This window comes from Channa argus, chromosome 13, assembly GCF_033026475.1.
Source record: "Channa argus isolate prfri chromosome 13, Channa argus male v1.0, whole genome shotgun sequence".
NCBI classification, from domain to species: Eukaryota; Metazoa; Chordata; class Actinopteri; order Anabantiformes; family Channidae; genus Channa; species Channa argus.
Genome location: NC_090209.1, coordinates 5,635,377 through 5,652,786, shown reverse-complemented (window position 1 = coordinate 5,652,786; position 17,410 = coordinate 5,635,377). Strand labels below are relative to the sequence as shown.

Here is a 17,410-nt window from a genome sequence, read left to right as displayed (position 1 = left end):
TATTCACCAACTTCAAAGTGACTCACCTAAATCATTACCGGTCATAAAAATTGCTTCAAAACTCACAAGTAGGTGAATGAAAAGCACAGTGTACAGTGTCTGCTTCAAGTGATTACTGTGTACACTGGTCTGCCAGCATTAACACCACCTGGTGGTTTTAATGTTGTGGTGGACAGGGTTCAGAACGGGAAGTGTTTAGTGCCAGCCATGACCCGTAGGTGTTGAGACACAAGTGTATTAGCGCTGGCTGTATCTAAGGCCTTATAGCTGAAGAATCCACGCTGGCCCCTAACTGTGGCTAATCTGTATAAATGCAACAGTGTCTGGAAGGAAAAATTACTGGTGAATCATAGCCACCAACTACACCGTAAAGACAGACTCAAAGTAATGTTCAAACGTCACTAGCTCTCAGCTTGTTTTTGACAGAATGCACGGTGAAGACTAAGGCTCCTTGGTTCTGGTGGAGCAAAATATGGGCTGATTGGTCATCAGGCTAGATGCTGTATTCGGTTTACATCAAATACTGCACATAACCACAAACACACCGTCCGCATGGTGAGTCACGGTGCTGGCAGCATGTTGAGGGCTTGTAAAGGGTAAAATGTACGCAGCAAAATGGGCCTTGAGTTGACTTTGTTTTGGATTATAAAGTTGAAAATATAGAGAAAACCTGGAGGAAAACCTGAACCTAAGCTGAAGTGCGACTTCTGAGATATATAAGACAATAACCTCAAGTTTCCACCAAAATTATGCATTAATGGTTTAGAGGCAACAAGGTTAATGGAGTTCGAACCAAGACGCTGATCCAGCTGAAAATTTGTGACGACATGAAAAGGAAAGTCCATCCATGACTCCGCTGCAACGTCAAAGAACTTGAGCAGCTTTGCTAAAGAAAACGGGTAACAAATTGCAGTGTGGAGATGTTTAAAATGGATTGTTTCCTGTTATATTTTTAACTTTTGTTAAAAGTGGCAATAAACTCTACAACGGAACCCAACTGATCTTTTGATCAGAGCCATAAAAGAAATACTTTGTAGGCACTGTACAGTGTAAAGGGGTATAAGTATTAATAGTAGCCCAGTAGAGGAACCTCCTACCTGTGATGCAGCGTGACCAGGAAATGACAACATTGACAACATATTTAAGATGTTCATAATATAACAATGTCTACAATGGCAGATGTTATTAATATCAATATTGGTGGACTAGACATTTGCCCTGCTCTAATATACTGCACAAGTGAATGAATTAAATGACAAAGTCACAGCATTTCAAATTTCCAAAATAACCTTTATTCTAAACTTACATTTTAAATTTTAAGTTTAGTATAAAAAAGTTAAGTGCACCTAAGTTCTTTTTTTCAAAGTATTCCATCTTCAACATGTCTCAGCAAACTGTAGTGACACTCATCTCCTTTAGTAATCTTAAAAGATAGAATGTGTACCAAAGTCCATCACATCACTTTAGTACATACATCTATTTTACAAAATATTGTAAAGAGAATCCCTGAACTATAAATGTCCATATTCCTTCAAAGAGTGATCCATTTGCTGGCTATGGTTGGCATAGCATCTACTGGTCAACTGTAGTTTACAGTACTTCATATTGCTGGGACAAAGCCACCATGATGCTGCTTAAACCATCAGAGCAGAGATGCAAAAAAATCGTTTGAAAGTTTTGATAGCTGTGGCCCCTTATGTATATGAAACAGACCCTACGTGAGTGATTTCAGTCACATCTGGTGCAGCGGCTTTGCGTGTGAGCTGAACAGAGGCAGTTCATCCGATGACTGAAGCACATTTCCAGACAACTGGTCTTTCTTTTTTGTGTCACACTGAAATCCTTAAATGTCGGGTGTTAGCAACAGGATTTGTCTTATGAAGGCCACAGCTGTTAAAACTTGACAAGAAATGTCGGATACCCAGTGACACAGACACTACCAGACACCAGAATGAAGAGTATCTACAAATATCAGTTGTTGGTATTCATACCGACTTACCTACTGATGTTTGCAAGATATTTAGTAAGGATTCTAAAGAAGTTTAATTAAGAGCACAAAATTGTCTTGGAAATTAACAATTATGCTGACAGTGATGTGGCATCATTGCAAACAGTTTGCATACACTTTTAGGGTCTACTCAATGTGACACGTATTGACATTTCTTTAAGATGGAATAAACTTGATGAATAAGTAGAATTTTAAATGGAAAAATGTTCCAAAATTTCACAGCTTAAAATATAATACACGAATAGCCACAATAATGACTTTCAAAATTTAAAGTAGCCACTTGCTTGCAACTTCCCAGATTTGCTTAGGTGTGCATCTCAGATAAAAACCATTTAATCAAATGTGTACATAGCAAAGGTGCAAAAGTATTTAATAATGTAAAGATGCAACTGTCCCACTTAAAGTGACAAAAGCACACTAACAACAATTATGTCAGAGTGAAGGTTCTGTGGACCAACAATCCCATAACTGCTTATTCTATGATATGTTCACTTTTAATTTGTGACATTTCAAATCACAAAAAAAAAAAAGAAAAAAAAATACACAATAAGAAGAAACCCCACAAATGCTTTGTAGACCAAATGTTTAGTACAACCAGCTCATTGGTTATACTAATAAATTTATTAGTATAACTAACTATGCATGCAGATCACTTGAATGTAAAAAAAAAAAAAGGGAAAAAAGAAACACTGAATCCTTTAATAAATTCCCCTTAAACTTTAACAAAATCTTGACAACAAACCAATGCTATCAGAAAGTTGAAATTCTTCTACTGTGAATAAATACTTTTAAAACCAGCTTGATAATACCAAATTATACTGAAGCAATGAAGGGTAGTCCTTGAAACCTGTACAATAAACATTTAGTGTATAAACTCTGGGTATCCGACTGAAAAAAAACTAAAAAAAAACAGGAGACAAAGAAGCTAAAATGTCGCACCAACCACCCTGTCCCGTTCAACTTACTATTTGGATTTACTTTAAATTTCTTTCCTTTAAGTTTACTGAAGTTAATTTGCTTTAAATTAGGGATATCCCTAGTGCTCTTTGGCACTTGACTATGTTCATCTACAAGTTGCCCAACAAGGTACAGTAAACCACTTTGGATATTGCATGGCATCTTTTCTTGAATTATTTGCTTCAATTTAATTTGTTTAATTTACAAGTGATTTTACTTTAACAATGTCAGATAGATCACTGTGCAACAGGTTTGTCATGGTATTAAGGATACTGTGCAAAAGACAAGACAATTCTAGCTAAAAGCATCCAAGATGCAGATTTTTTTTTTTTGTATAGTAGAGATGTAATTTCTCATCATCATCATCATCATACTGGTATATACATGGAACTATTACACATCTATTAATTTAACTACACTAAAAGGTTTTCAAAAAAGACAAGTGGAGATTTCTTTTTTTTGCGCTTTAACTCCAACTTTGTTACTGCGTTTCACTTTCACCATAAAGCAGCTAAACTATATAATGTGGGTCTGATATTTCAACATTTAATTTACGTAGCTTTACAGGTATACAAGTATTCACTCCAATTTGTGATCCATTCCATCAAAGGAGACCAGGTCTCTATGACAAATGCCTGAAAGAGGTCCAATCTGGAATGACCAAAGAGCCTAGACCCAGTGAAGAATTGTGGAATGAACTCTACAACATTTACGAAAAATTTGCATTTGTTCTCTCCAGGCAGTCACGTTTTTTTCATTGGATTTCTAGGTCAGAAGTGGAGTACTGTACCTTTAATGAGGGCTCTAAAATATTACATTCCGTTAGGTGATATCAGTATTGTGGCATGGCCAAGCAGCCTGAAGAGGGAGGCATATGGGATGGAGGAGGAACTGGGGCATCATTTGGGATGGGGACACGGTTTAGGCATGAAGGAGGAGTTGAAGAGCTGGTGTTACCAGATGGTATAACCTCCACTGGAACCACCCAGGAAGAAGTTGTTCTTGCGCTGTGTCATTACAACATTGGCACCCTGCATGGCAGCCAGCTGAGCTGCATTAGGGGGATGTCCAGGAGGTGGGGGCTAGAGAAGGTGGGAAACAAGCACAAACATGGACAGATATTAGATGACAATGCAGCTCAACAACCAACTAACCCAAATTGCGATTCAGCTGACTCCAACAGTAAGTGGATACTCACTGGGATGGAAACACTGCTGCCTGCTGTGAAGCGAGCACCAGCATCAAAGGCGCTCTCTACCATCACTGTTGAACCAGGTGGATACATGGCTCCCATGGGATAGTAAGCCATGGGGACATTCTGGCCCACTGGCCCAACGGGCATATGTGGCTGCATGGGCATAAACACCTGAGCACCAGGGTAGGGAGATGACATCTGAGGCACCTGACCAGGCACCTGAGGTGGAAGCACATATCTGGGCTGGTATATCTGCATGTACAGGGACAAAAATACAGGCTTTAAAATGTTTAGAATGGTTACTGTAAGTATTAACAATATTACTAAATATATTATAAATGTAATATTTACCTCAGAATATGCAGGTGGTGTGTCTGTGTAAGGAGGTGCCTGAGGAGACATTTGCATAGCAGGAGGGTATACAGGTGCAGTGCTCTGCTGAGGGTACACAGCCTGTTGTGGGTAGGAACCTGCAAAATAACATTTTACTTTAAAGTAAATAACTGTCCTTCTGTCCGTCCTTCAGTGAGTGATACATAAATTACAGCTTCAGTCAAACTCCTGTAATATTTCACCACTAAACATCAAGCCATTTTAAGTTCAGACATTTCTTAAAAACAATTAAAAAAAAAGACATAGTTAAATTTCAGACAAAGAATCAGATTACAGTTTTTAAAAAAATCACTAGGCCCATCATTGTTAAACTACAGAGAAATATAGCATATACGAAGATTGTGTCACAATTATGGGGGAATGAAGAAAACAATAGGATTTCCAAAGCAGTATTTACGTCTGTATTTCTGCCACTGGATCCCAGTTGAAGAAGGGCCTGTTAATTAAATTTGATTTAATCATTAGTAAATTAAAAAATAGGGGTGGCCATTAGTCCTGTATCATGTACTTGGCAAAAGTGTGCAAAACTTCTAGTTCAAATTGATATTTTTAACTACTAAAACTACAAGAGAATATTTTTAATCTTTGTAAGGTCATTTGTTTATTTATGAGGATTTGTATATTATTTATTAATATTATTATTACTACTACCATGTACAGTAGTAGCAGCAGCATTAGTTTGGTGAATTTCAATTAAACCCAACGATCAAGAAAAACAATCCAAAAAAAAAAAAAAAAAAAAAAAAGCAATCGTTTGGTCAGTATATTACAGCAAAAATGGCAGAAGAGCCCATAGTAATTGTTCATACTCAAGAAGACACAAAAGCAAAAAAATATTCCCGTCAGAGTGGATAGTACTAGATAACTTCTGCCACTTTTCCTTTTAAAAATCACATAAAAGATGAATTCGGTTCGTCATTTCTTGATTTTCAAGACTTAAAACGGCATTTTTTTTTTTTTTTTAAAGGTAACCTACGGTACACAACCCCAAACAGACACACTCAGATAGATCGAGCCTACATGTTTAGCACATTTCTGCACACATGAGCGAATTAGCAACGGAACCTGACAGTAACGAGTCCAATTCCAAGAATACAGATTCAGATTCCAGTGCTTGGGCTCCTACACAAAAGGACACACTTAGCCACAACAGTGAAATATCCCAGCTCTGCCTGCGTTTCTGATGCTAGCTGAATGATAATCTGTGACCTGGCCACGATAATGCTATAGAATAGAAACTGGCAGAAATTTTAGTATTCGTTGAAGGTTAGCATTTCATACGAAATTCGTTTTCCATTTGGAACGTGTCTGCTCCACTGTTTAAACAGAAAGCGTCAGTTTATTGTCATGTACGTAGCTAAACGTGAAGCCCGCTCCTTCGGATGGCCATAACGACGAGCCTTCATCTTTACTTTTAACGTCAGCGTCGTGTAGCCAACAGCTGACTAGTCACCTAAAGACGGTCTGGACAAATACCTTTGTTGTTCATTGTTCTGTACTGATTCGGATGCTGAGACGTATCAGATTAAAACGGAGACTCTGCGTATCTTGTCACGGCCTTATAACAGGTTACGACTGCTTCACATTCATTCACTTCCTTGTTTTTCAGCTTCTTGTTGTTGTGGAAGTGGTGACGTCACTGTGGTTCGCGCGACGCACGCAGCGTTTCACCTGCGCGCGCCGCCTACAGGTAGAAACCAGAGAACCAAAGAACTGCTGTCTGTGTGAAGACAACATTCACTCAAGCACTGCACTATAGAACAGTTCTGAGGTACCGTTACTTGCAGTATGTACTTGTGTATCTTCGTTTTAGTTGTTTTCTTTATTAGCCGCACTGCAATTTAGATCTACAGTTTTAAATGGTAGTTTTTGTATATGTAGATTCTCGATAAAAATAATAAACTAGTAAAACACGTATTATTATGGATTAACCAGCAATCGGTACATAAAGTGCTTGAAATCAGTTCCACTTTTAGTTTCAGGTGTGTATGTTGCGTATCATGTAATTCCAGTAACTAAAAACAGAACAGAAACTACTAAATGCAGTAGAGGCAGAATAACAGGTTTTTCAAATACCTTTTGGTAGCTAAATAGTTAATTATATTTATATAAACAGATCTTTTTTTAATCCAAAATGTATCCATTCCTACAGTCAAAATGTAGTGGAGTGAAACAGTATTATATTTCCCACTGAAGTTCAGAGCAATGGCAGCAACACATGGTTCATAAACGAAAGGAAAAGAGTTACACAAGACAGTAGACTAGTAAAATAAATAACACAAACACAAATAACTCTTAAATTCAAACATAGATCTGTACATGAGGCAATAGTCTGTACAGGATCAGCTAAGCATTGTAATATATTTCATCTTGTCTTGTATTGACAGTATGATAAAAGAATATTTAATCTGTATTAATCAGGCTATTTCATTTTCTATGCACATAGCTTGTCAGCTACAGTGTATTTGTTGCTCATTATCAACATTGCACTAAGTAGATAGAACCATTGTTGTTGTTTTTTATTATTTACATATGTGCCTTTTTAAAAACAGTGACGCATTTATGAATTTGTGTAATTTTATAGTGAAAATCGACATTTTCAGAAAAATCTGTAACATTTTGTAGTATACCTGAGATGAAAATGAACTTCTGTGACTACAGGAAGTTCATGTAGTTAATGTGTAATTAGCTTCTTAGCACACGCTTTATTCACAACATACCATGCAGTGTTCAAACCTGGCAATGTGCATCCTGTAACAGAGTTCTTGGTTAAAGTCTACTGTGAAAAGATTAATAAAAAGTGCACGTATATGACATTTGCTCAGCCGTATTGGTAAACTGCAACCAAATTCAGAGCATTCTAGATGTAATTTAATATGCAAAACAGAAGTTGATGTCATTTTTAAGAGATAGCAAAGTCCTTAATAACCCAAAGCTGCAAAGACAACATTATTTAAAAAAAGGATTATTACAGGATCATAAGTTTCTAAGGAGAACTGCACTCCATTTTATTAAGCCTTTAACAGACAGAAATACTGCTTTGGGATCCTATTTTATTTCCGTCTTTCCGCCATCATTTTGTACAAATGCACTGAAGTAAACAGGTCGTCTCTCATTCACACAAGGGCAGTATTAGGAATCAGGTCGTGTAGCAGCACGGTTTTGTTCTGCGTTTTACTCCGTCGGTGCTTCTGCTTTTATTGGCTGCACTTCCCCTTTAAGAGAACCACGGTACCGCTCAAGTCGAGGCAGACATTTTTCAATGCAAGATTTTTCCTTGCATAAATTATGTTCATGACGTAGTGCAATAGGCCAATTTTGTGGCAATTTTTTGCAGACTTTACAGCTGAAACAGGATTCTGTGAGACACCTCAAGGATTCCTGATTACCTGAAGTGTTGCAGAAAGGGCATCGTCATTAAATATTAAGAGAGAGGAGATCCTAACATTGCAACCCTCCTTATCAATGCAAATACCTCTTTTGTGTGCAGTCACAGCGCCTGTCTGGGAGCTGAGATGAATTTTTAATTATGTGTGACTGAAACAAACTGTGACAAGGACCTTTTATAAGAGCTGGGGATTACAGAAAATAAGCTGCATTTACGCGGTAAGTTGAATATAATACCCGGAATGTTTACTCGCCTGCTCTTTGGGCACAGCAGCGAAATGGCGAAAGGAAATGAGTTTTGGTTAATATGCAATGTTCGTAATTAGCATAATTTATATATTTATGATAAAGAGAGGGAAATACATAATATTCGGTCTCTAGGCGCGGGTCGAGATGATTTCTGTCGCCTGCACTTGGTGGTTACCGCTTGTCGTGAAAAGTGGCCGACGCGGCGAGACTTTTATTGGACCGGATGGGGGTGGGGAGCCCCATCAACAGCCGCCGAAGTTTTGACAGATCCCTCATTTCTGACGAGGCTTTGCAGCGGGAAACGCATCATCTTGAATCTTTTTGTCGATGGCCGACGAATTTGTAACCACTTCGTGTCCACGATCAGCGTGCCTCATCCCGTTTTCAGCAGCTTAAGTGCAACCCAGCGTGGCCTGTTTATAGGCCCCTCCAAATACTCTGGTCCTGCAATGACAGAAATAGCCACGAATAAAAAAAAATAACCCCCCCCCCCCCCCCAAAAAAAAAAAAACAGTCCTCCGCATGTGGGTCTGCTTTAACTAACATTGCCCCTTATGCGCATATACTATGTGCTTACTGAGGTCACTATCTAGCAACTTTGTGTGTTTTCATGAATCAAATGGCTGCAAACCAGTTCAAGAGATTTGGTTTAAGAGATAAAACCTTTCCCACATTGTTCACTGAGTTTTTGTGTGCTTAGAATGCCAGGAACGCCGTGACAGAGAGCCATGAATTCCCAGGACCCCCCTGCCAAAGGTGCCCCACTTACTGTCAATGAACAGGTAACACTCACCTGCCTGTGGAGCTTCCTCTCCTCCCACTACCTTCACCCTGAGCTTAGCCAAACCCTGATAACTTGTCTTGTTTGCTCCTGTCACCCTCCGTGTGCCAACATGCTGTACCATCACCGAATGATTACCTACCACAGAGCAATTCACTGAGATCAAGACCCACTTCTGTGTTTTATTTTTTTTTTTTTTTTTATTTTGTATCACCTAATAATACCTGCTGCTGGATGCTTGAGAGGGTACCCAGTCTTTAAACTGCCATGCTTAATAATTAATTGTGGTTTTTCTCTCTCTAGTAACATTCTGTGTAGACATAGTCAGCAAACAAAAAGCAATGCTCTTCACCAATGCATGGAGGGGAGCCTGAAGAAAGCATTGCTCGAGCTGCTTGTTGGCTGATGCTCTTCTCATTGTGTTGGTGTACCCATGTCTTTTCATTTGTTCCTCCTTTTGTTGTTGTTGTTTTGGTTTGGGTCATTGTGTCCTAACGTGCTCGGCTTCTCTGTTCTCCTTAGCCATTCACTGTCTGACTGCAGAAGTCTTTTTTCAGCCATTTAAATCCTGCACTTTGAAAAATTCCCTGCCAAAGACAACCAGGTATGCATCCTCCTCTCTCTTCCTGCATTGTCTCTCTGCACCTTGTCTTCCAGCCCAGGTTGTCTCACTGCTTCTCCTGTAGGCCTTTCATTATTGCACACTGTGAAACACTGGTTGACTCAAAAACAGTGGTGCCACATGTGGCTAAAAGTGGGAATTAATAAAGTGGATAAATACTAAAGTGTGGCTAGATTGGCTACCTTTGTGGCTCATCGGGTGCTAGATGAAGAGAGACTTCAATCAATAAAATATGTCATTTACTTAAGTGTTTCACAAACTAATTACACAATTAGTATGTGTATGTGTTATAAAATTAGCACAAAACCATAAACAGTAGAAGTGGAAAAGAGTTGGCTGCCTGTTTGCACTGGAATCATTTCAGCCTAAACTTTCAATCGGTGTGTAGGTCATTGTGATGTCTGGCCATGAGACTATTCGTGTGCTAGAGGTCGAGGTTGACACACCTCTGCCATCATCGGTACCTGAGGTTAAGAGTGAATGCAAAGCTGAGGAGGGAGTGGCTCGGCCTGCAGAGCAACCCGAGGCCGGCAGCACGCAAGACAACCCCACCGTTTCCCAGGCCACTGGGGGAATAGGTAAATCTTGACTCCCTATACAATATGTGCATGATGTAGTTGTTCTGAAATGTTAACAGCAGCTAGGTAAATCACTTCAAATGTGAGTAAGAACCAGCCCTGTGCTCCCGCAGTGCTGGGTGAGCAGCAGGTGGTGTCTGTAGAGGCTCCGGCCCCTGCTGTCCAAACTCTGACTCCCGCTGTTCCCATCAGTGTGTCTCTACCTCAGGCCCAGGCTGGCATGCCCATCACTGTACAAGGTTGTCCACAGGTATGCATGTGAAATTACACTGATTATGACTGAATTATACTGAGTGCACTCATCATCAGAGAAGGACTGTTGTACTCAGTCGTTTGGTTTTCTTGACCTAAAATAAGAGTCAAGAAATGAACAAGCAACATCGGCTTTGAAAAGTGCAGGAAGTGCCTGTGAATGCCATGGGGAAAGTAACCCTATTTCCATTCCACGCCCTTCACATATTATTTATTGTCCAATATTCATGTGTCAGAGGGATTAATGTCTCTGTTGTCAGCCACAGGCTAATGCAGGTGATTTACTGAAGCCTCTGATTGTTGTAATTGTCTGCAGTGAATTGTGAACAAGAAAAATGGAACGGATTTGATCCCAAGGCTGTTGAAATAGTTAGCACAACATTTCCAGCAATTGGGGAAACTTTGGATCAATACATACTGGGCCACTGCAAAGAACAAAACAGCTAATGTCAGTGTCAAATGGGACTATTTAGTACAGTAAATTTGCCCTCGTCAAAGCACCAAAATGACTGAAAAATATATAAAAGAGGTAAGAATGACCGCTGTATATTTCCCATCACACATGTTGATAGAAACAAATATTCTACTGCTGTAATAGGTGCTAACCCAGGAAAGTCTGGCCACGCTGATGACTGGAATGATGGCCCAGACGGGGTCGCTGGGCCAGCCCCTGCTTATCCCCCTCAGTATGGCAGGATCCATCGGGGGCCAGGGTGGCCTGGCTGTCCTCACCCTCCCTACAAACAATGTAGCTACTCTCCCTGGCCTCGCAGCAGCCAACCCAACTGGAAACCTGCTCAAGCTTCCTTTTGCTGGTCTTCAAGGTAAAGCACAAACTGTCCGTGCATGTGTGCGGCCCATTTAGTCTCTGTCCAATTTAAGGGGAATTTTATTTGGCTATGTGAAAGACACATTTCACATTCACTAGCTCTGGGAATGGCATTGTTACTTTGTTGGTCAGTCCACCCCACATCTGCACATTGAAGTATCTCATCGAAAATTGGCTAGATTAGCATAAACATTTTCAAAATTTTCCACAGAGGATGAATGCTAATGAGCGGATGTGTGGATCCCCTGACTTCCTCCTCAAATGCCACCAGCGTGTTGATTTTCTGTGGCTTAAAGTCAAATATCTCCACAAACATGTTATAAAATTTGGTCGAAAAAAATCTTTTGGACGTTTTAATGTTTTATCCATCATCAAGTCAAACTTTTAATTTGTCCAATACTGGTTTGCAACCAACACCGTGGTACTTTGTGTTCAGGGCTAATTAACACCTGCTTGACTAACATGGTGAACATGTTAAACAATGTAACTGCCATGTAACATACATGATACTAGCATTTAGCCCAAAGCACCACTGTGTTCAACAGCCACCTCCCAGATATCTTTAGAATCGCAGTAGACCAGGGTTAGCCAACCCTGGTTCCTGAGGACCCCTGCCCTTGGTTGTTTTCCATCTATTCCTGCCCTTCTCACATCTTCCAGCTTCTGACTTACTGAACATACCTGATACAGGTAATGGGCACTGGGTTGGGCAGGAAAAGCTGGAAAACAAACAGGGCAGGGGGGTTCATGCTGCATACTCTTGTTCTTGTTAAAAACTTTGATTCAGTTTATTCCCATTGAACTTTAACAAAACACACTGTGTGCTCCTGGATTGTCCCTTAGCTGCGACGGTCTTGAACTCGGTCCAGCCCCAGCTGCAGACAAATGCACAGGCAGTGTTTCAGCCCCAAGCAGCGTCAGTACAGGCATTGCAGCCTGCTGTACAGCAGGTGACATCTCAGCCAACGCAAGTGAGCAGTGCACAGGTTAGCCCTGCTCAAGTAGCATCAGCCCAGATGACTTCGGCCACAACCACCGTCTCTCAGTCCAATATATCTCTGGCAGCGCTCCAGACCGCTGGACTCTCCATCAATCCTGCTATTGTAAGAATGCCACCATGAGGACTTACATCTTCACACAACTCTGTTCATGGGGCTTGAGAGTCACGGGATTTTTTTTGTTTTGCACGTTTTGTTTTTGCACAGATCAATGCTGCCTCTTTGGGAGCCCAGCCCCAGTTCCTCAGTTCCCTCACCTCCACTCCCATCTTCACCAGTGCCATGTCCAACATGGCTGGAATCACCAGCCAGATAATTACAAATGCCCAGGGACAGGTGGGTCCCATAAAAAAAACACACAGTGTAACTGTTCAGACCAGTTTTCCTTGTATTGTTTATTATTATATTGCCACCTTTTAGCACCATTTACCATTTTGCAGGTTTTTCATAAATAATGGATATTTTATTGGTAATTAAACCTTCTTCATGGAGAGTGAGGATATTTTTGTGTTTTGTTTTGCTGTGGGGGAAGGAAGATTAACACCTATCAGCAGTGTTATTTCACGTTAGTGGAGCATGAGACAATTTCTGTAGAATTGATTTGTCTTCTCAAACTGCTTCATTACTCAGTCTTGCCATTATTGCAGCTCTTTGGAGTTAACAGTGCAGTGTTTAATCTGGAAAGACACGAACTGCTCATAAGAGACACTTATAGCATTTTACAAGATTTTGAATACCCTGAAATTAGGTTTAATAAGTAAATCCTATTGCAAAGGGTTATATCCAATTATTCACATGTATTTACCTTAAAGGACACATTTACTGATTTTGAACTTGCTTTTAACTAGTACATGTAAATGTATGACATTAAACTTCCCTTTGACTCCCCTTTTTTAAAATATCTCGCTACCTCCAGATAACTTCACATCACAAGGAGTCATCTTGTTGCTCACACTATGGAGTTTGTAATCATGGCCAACCTGCTTTTCCAAAGCTCCTCCGGATGACATCATCTGAACTCCTAATATTGAAAAACTCTTCTAGGTGATGTCATCTGGAGGAGTTTTTCAGCTAAAAGCAAAGAAATATTTTAATACAGGGAAGTCAGAGGAACGTTCAAAAACATCAGTGTACATTTACACCCTAAACTAAAACCATCGAGAGCAAGTTAAAAATTGGTGAAGCCGCCCTTTAAACATTTACAGGTCATAGGAACCCTCCCGTTCTTGGTGAACCCAGCCTCTCTGGCTGGAGGAGCTGCAACTTCCACCCTTCCCCTGCAGGGTCTCCAGGTCCAGACTGTCACCCCTCAGCTGCTTCTCAATACTCAAGGCCAGATCATTGCAACTGTAGGGAACGGACCTGCCTCAGTGGTGACTTCTGCTGCAGTTATGCCTAAAGCTGCTGCTCCTCCAACACTTAGCAAACCTAACACACAGGTAGTTAACAAAAAATCTACAGAAGAGATCACTTTAAGTAGATTCTGCCATTTGACAGATCATTCACTATTCTTAACGGTGTTTAAATACAATGAAACTCTTGACACTTTTAAATGTAAGTTATTTATTTGTTTCCCTCAAAGGCTTCAGTAACAGGTGCCACTCAGTCATCGGTTGTCATCGCCCCACAGCCGTCTGTACTGAAGACCACCACCACACTTTCCTCCCCGGTACCCATCACCTGTGGAGACATAGCAAAAGTGGGACAGCTTGTCAACAGTATGTACAACAGCTTCTGCTATCCAAACATAGATCCATTTTAAGTAGGCAGATATTTTTAACCAGGCCCCTCTCATTTGTAGAACCCCAGCAGGTAGTCAGTAGCGAGGAAGGCATTAATCTGGAGGAAATTCGAGAGTTTGCCAAGAACTTCAAGATCCGTCGGCTGTCCCTGGGGCTTACTCAGACACAAGTAGGGCAGGCTCTGACTGCAACCGAAGGTCCGGCGTATAGCCAGTCTGCCATTTGCAGGTACTGCTGAAATGTCGAAATGTGTCTCTTGTAATGTAATTAAAAATCTACAAATGTATTTCTCTGCATAAAACATCAGTAATTCATCAGTGGCAGGTGGCATACAGTAATGCATTTGATTTGCACGCCTATTCTCATTAGCATGCTCTCAATTTGCATTTCTATCACAGTGGCTTACTGAATGTATGTACGTTTTTAAAACACTAGTATTATTTAATCAGTGTGTCAGTGTTAAGCTGTATAGGTGACTGTACAAAGGCTTTAAATAGCATTTTCATCGTTTTGGATACATTGTACATAAAATAGGGTAGTATGTGAATATACCTTAGACAATTTATGAACTGTGGTTTCTTATTGTTTATTTCTTAAATCAAAGAGATTTTAATGGAACTTTTGGATATTTTGGGACCTACACATTTTTGCAGTGTGTTGAGAAGACTGATGCTACTTGCATGTATGTTGATTAAATGAACTCATTAATAGTAAGATAAAAGTAAGCCACATGGGGACACAGCGAACATTCTGTAATTGCGTCATTGTGGATCAAGTAACTAATGTCCACGATAAATTCAAAGGACTGTCTAAATGGTTCATGATCTGAAAATTTCCCTGCAGATTGGATCTATGTGGACTCATTAGGCTCGAATTGAGATGCAGAAGATACAGCATGGCCTCATGACATATTTGAGAATGAATTTGTTATTTTTTTATTTTTGCATGTCAGGTTTGAAAAACTGGACATCACGCCTAAGAGTGCTCAGAAGCTGAAGCCAGTGCTGGAGAAGTGGCTGGCTGAAGCCGAGCACTGGAACCAGAAAGGCCAGCAGAATCTAATGGAGTTTGTTGGCGGTGAACCTTCAAAAAAACGCAAGCGGCGCACTAGTTTCACACCGCAAGCAATAGAAGTCCTTAACTCCTACTTTGAGAAGAATGCATTGCCGACAGGACAGGAGATTACCGAAATTGCAAGAGAGCTAAACTATGACCGAGAGGTTGTGCGAGTATGGTTCTGCAACCGGCGGCAGACGCTGAAAAACACAAGCAAAATCAATGTCTTCCAGGTTCAGTAGTAGAATCATTCAGTGAGGGTTTGCCACTGAACTTTGGTCCATTTGGAAATCTGAACATTTAATACAGCAACACAGCTGCTGATTGTATTGTAAATGTAATTTCAACTCCACTGAGCCTGGAAGAAGATGAACTTTTTGAGAAAATGAAGGAGGTTACACGACTAAAGGAAGAGTTCTAAAGATGAGTTATTATTGTGTTGAAGGCTGTATATATGTACTCTACTTCTGTGTGATGGGTACTAAGTCAAACTGCATGGTCCTCTTATCATATACAGTGTTAATAAGATATTTAAAAAATACTAAACTTTTATACAAGTGTTTTTTATAGGCTGCTCCTCTGAACTATATTAAGTGGACGTGCATTTTAATAACATAGTTGAGACTTTGGCACAATGACTGACATTAGGCTGATATTTGAATAACATGCTTTTGCCATGACAGATGTTTTCAATATTCTAGCTGCTCATTTATTTTGTATTTACATAATATTTGTACTGCATGAGCAGCTCTGCAAACCTAAGTATGATTCTAACAGTCTATAAGTACCGTAGGCAATAATCTATAAGCTTATTTAAATCAGAATTTGTTGTTTAAGGAATGTCAAAAGTCACAATAGCCGCTATGGACAATCATAATTTTGATATTACTGATAGATGGTCAGAAAGATGAACTTAAAATGTGTAGTTATTTGTCTGATGTTGATTATTTTATTCAGTAGTGTGAAACGTGTCACGCTGTTGTGTGTTCATAGCGAAGGTCATTTCTGATTTTCCACAAATAGCAGGTTCTTATCAGAATAAAGCTGTTGTTCAGGCTGTTGCCTACGATGCCAAGTTATTTTAGGTTTGTTTTTTTTTTTTGTTTTTTTTGCTTTTTTTGGAAAAAGTTTGTTTCATCTGTGAGTTATTGATGTGAAATTACACATACTGTATGTGTGTGAGTGAGTCATACTGAACGTGTGTGAATTCAGCAGCCCGTCCTGTTTTTACACTTTGTGTTTAATGTGTTTATCATACTCTGGGAGTATTATGTGTTTTCTCATTGTTCACTGTTGTGACACTTCCCATTAATGACTTGATGTCTGTAACATTTTTCATCTCAAGTTAAACAAAGTGTTTTTGCAAATTAGGAGATTAATTGGCCTATTATAAAGTCAACTTAAAAAAGTTGCATTGCCTGAAACATGACTGTTTGATTTTTAGATAATTTTACTAAGCTAATATTGATCAAATTGATGAACTGAATTAAAGAAAATTAAATGTTCAGCCAAGGAAGGGACTTTTCTGCTTTAATGTGGTTTTAATTTGACTTTCAATCTGAATGAGTTAGGAGCGTCTTTGCATGTGCAGTGTGACATTACTTTATTTAGGAACAATATTAAGGCAGTTTCCTCTTTTTCTATCCAATTCTTTCCAACTCCAAGAATTCTTTGCACTTTAGTGACAGCAGGGAACGTTTAAAGCATTACACAAGTTTTGTAATATGATGCAAGGTGGTAAGCTCTTGTTCTCGTCATTCTTTGTGAAGAATTCAGCTTCTGCATTTTAACATTTATGAACTGAGCTTTGCAAAATGTGGCAGTAGTGAAAAAAAATGCACTTGACAACTTGACAAGCAACATCGATTATTACGATTAATGTACTTTTTATGCAGATGAAATGTAAAATACTACAGTTTAAATATCAAAGCTAATATGCCTTGATCTTTGAAATATTTCCTTTGAGTTTCTCAATATGGTAAATTGTGTATTTATGTTCCACCACATATTTGCCTGAATAAGAGTAGACCTACATTGCATAACTAACCATAAAACTAACTATTATTACAAAGGTCTTGCTTTGACATGTTTTTTCTGCCTCATGTTCAGTGTTCAAGACAATATATGTTATTGTTTGATATACTGAGTTAACCATAGATAATAAAGTATCAGATATTAGCCATTTGACTGAAAAGCACATAAGAAGTTCAGGTTTTAGCAAGATAAGGGAAAAATCAAAAATTGTCTTTTATTTTGTCATTTTCTTTCAGATAAATCTAATAAACAGTTTCTTTATAAATCATTCCTTATTGCTGTGTATTTCTTTATTTTCAACTGTTGCATTGGCTGCAGAGTCACCACAA

The 17,410-nt window shown here is 39.3% G+C and overlaps 2 protein-coding genes across 6 annotated transcripts; one reads left to right on the top strand and one right to left on the bottom strand.

The window, feature by feature from the left end:
• Positions 1–1,269: 1,269 nt before the first annotated feature.
• dazap2 (DAZ associated protein 2) lies at positions 1,270–6,189 on the bottom strand. 2 transcript variants are annotated; one of them, XM_067526524.1, is made up of 4 exons: positions 6,030–6,189; positions 4,512–4,630; positions 4,164–4,439; positions 1,270–4,047 (listed from the first exon to the last, which is right to left on the bottom strand). In XM_067526524.1, the coding sequence occupies exons 1-4, from the start codon at positions 6,040–6,042 to the stop codon at positions 3,919–3,921; spliced, it is 537 nt and encodes a 178-aa protein (XP_067382625.1). In that variant the 5' UTR covers positions 6,043–6,189; the 3' UTR covers positions 1,270–3,918. The 2 variants fall into 2 exon arrangements, with proteins under 2 accessions (XP_067382625.1, XP_067382626.1); XM_067526525.1 differs by having other exon boundaries at positions 4,164–4,412.
• A 1,588-nt stretch (positions 6,190–7,777) lies between these two features.
• Positions 7,778–17,349, top strand: pou6f1 (POU class 6 homeobox 1). Of its 4 annotated transcripts, XM_067526521.1 has the most exons (12): positions 7,778–8,159; positions 8,890–8,971; positions 9,493–9,574; positions 9,981–10,170; positions 10,284–10,420; positions 11,021–11,246; positions 12,095–12,354; positions 12,457–12,585; positions 13,455–13,688; positions 13,832–13,967; positions 14,051–14,219; positions 14,944–17,349. In XM_067526521.1, the coding sequence occupies exons 4-12, from the start codon at positions 9,990–9,992 to the stop codon at positions 15,287–15,289; spliced, it is 1,818 nt and encodes a 605-aa protein (XP_067382622.1). In that variant the 5' UTR covers positions 7,778–8,159; positions 8,890–8,971; positions 9,493–9,574; positions 9,981–9,989; the 3' UTR covers positions 15,290–17,349. The 4 variants fall into 4 exon arrangements, with proteins under 4 accessions (XP_067382622.1, XP_067382621.1, XP_067382623.1 ...); XM_067526520.1 differs by lacking the exon at positions 9,493–9,574; XM_067526522.1 differs by lacking the exons at positions 7,778–8,159; positions 8,890–8,971 and having other exon boundaries at positions 9,143–9,574.
• Positions 17,350–17,410: the final 61 nt, after the last annotated feature.

Bases quoted from the DNA above. Each gene is read 5' to 3' on its own strand.
- dazap2 (XM_067526524.1), bottom strand. The intron at 4,440-4,511 runs GTAAATATTACA...AACATTTTAAAG, and splicing joins CACCACCTGCATATTCTGAG to CCTGTATTTTTGTCCCTGTA. The intron at 4,048-4,163 runs GTGAGTATCCAC...CACCTTCTCTAG, and splicing joins GCAGCAGTGTTTCCATCCCA to CCCCCACCTCCTGGACATCC.
- pou6f1 (XM_067526520.1), top strand. From the start codon at position 8,918: ATGAATTCCCAGGACCCCCCTGCCAAAGGTGCCCCACTTACTGTCAAT. The intron at 8,972-9,980 runs GTAACACTCACC...ATCGGTGTGTAG, and splicing joins CACTTACTGTCAATGAACAG to GTCATTGTGATGTCTGGCCA. The intron at 13,689-13,831 runs GTAGTTAACAAA...TTTCCCTCAAAG, and splicing joins TTAGCAAACCTAACACACAG to GCTTCAGTAACAGGTGCCAC.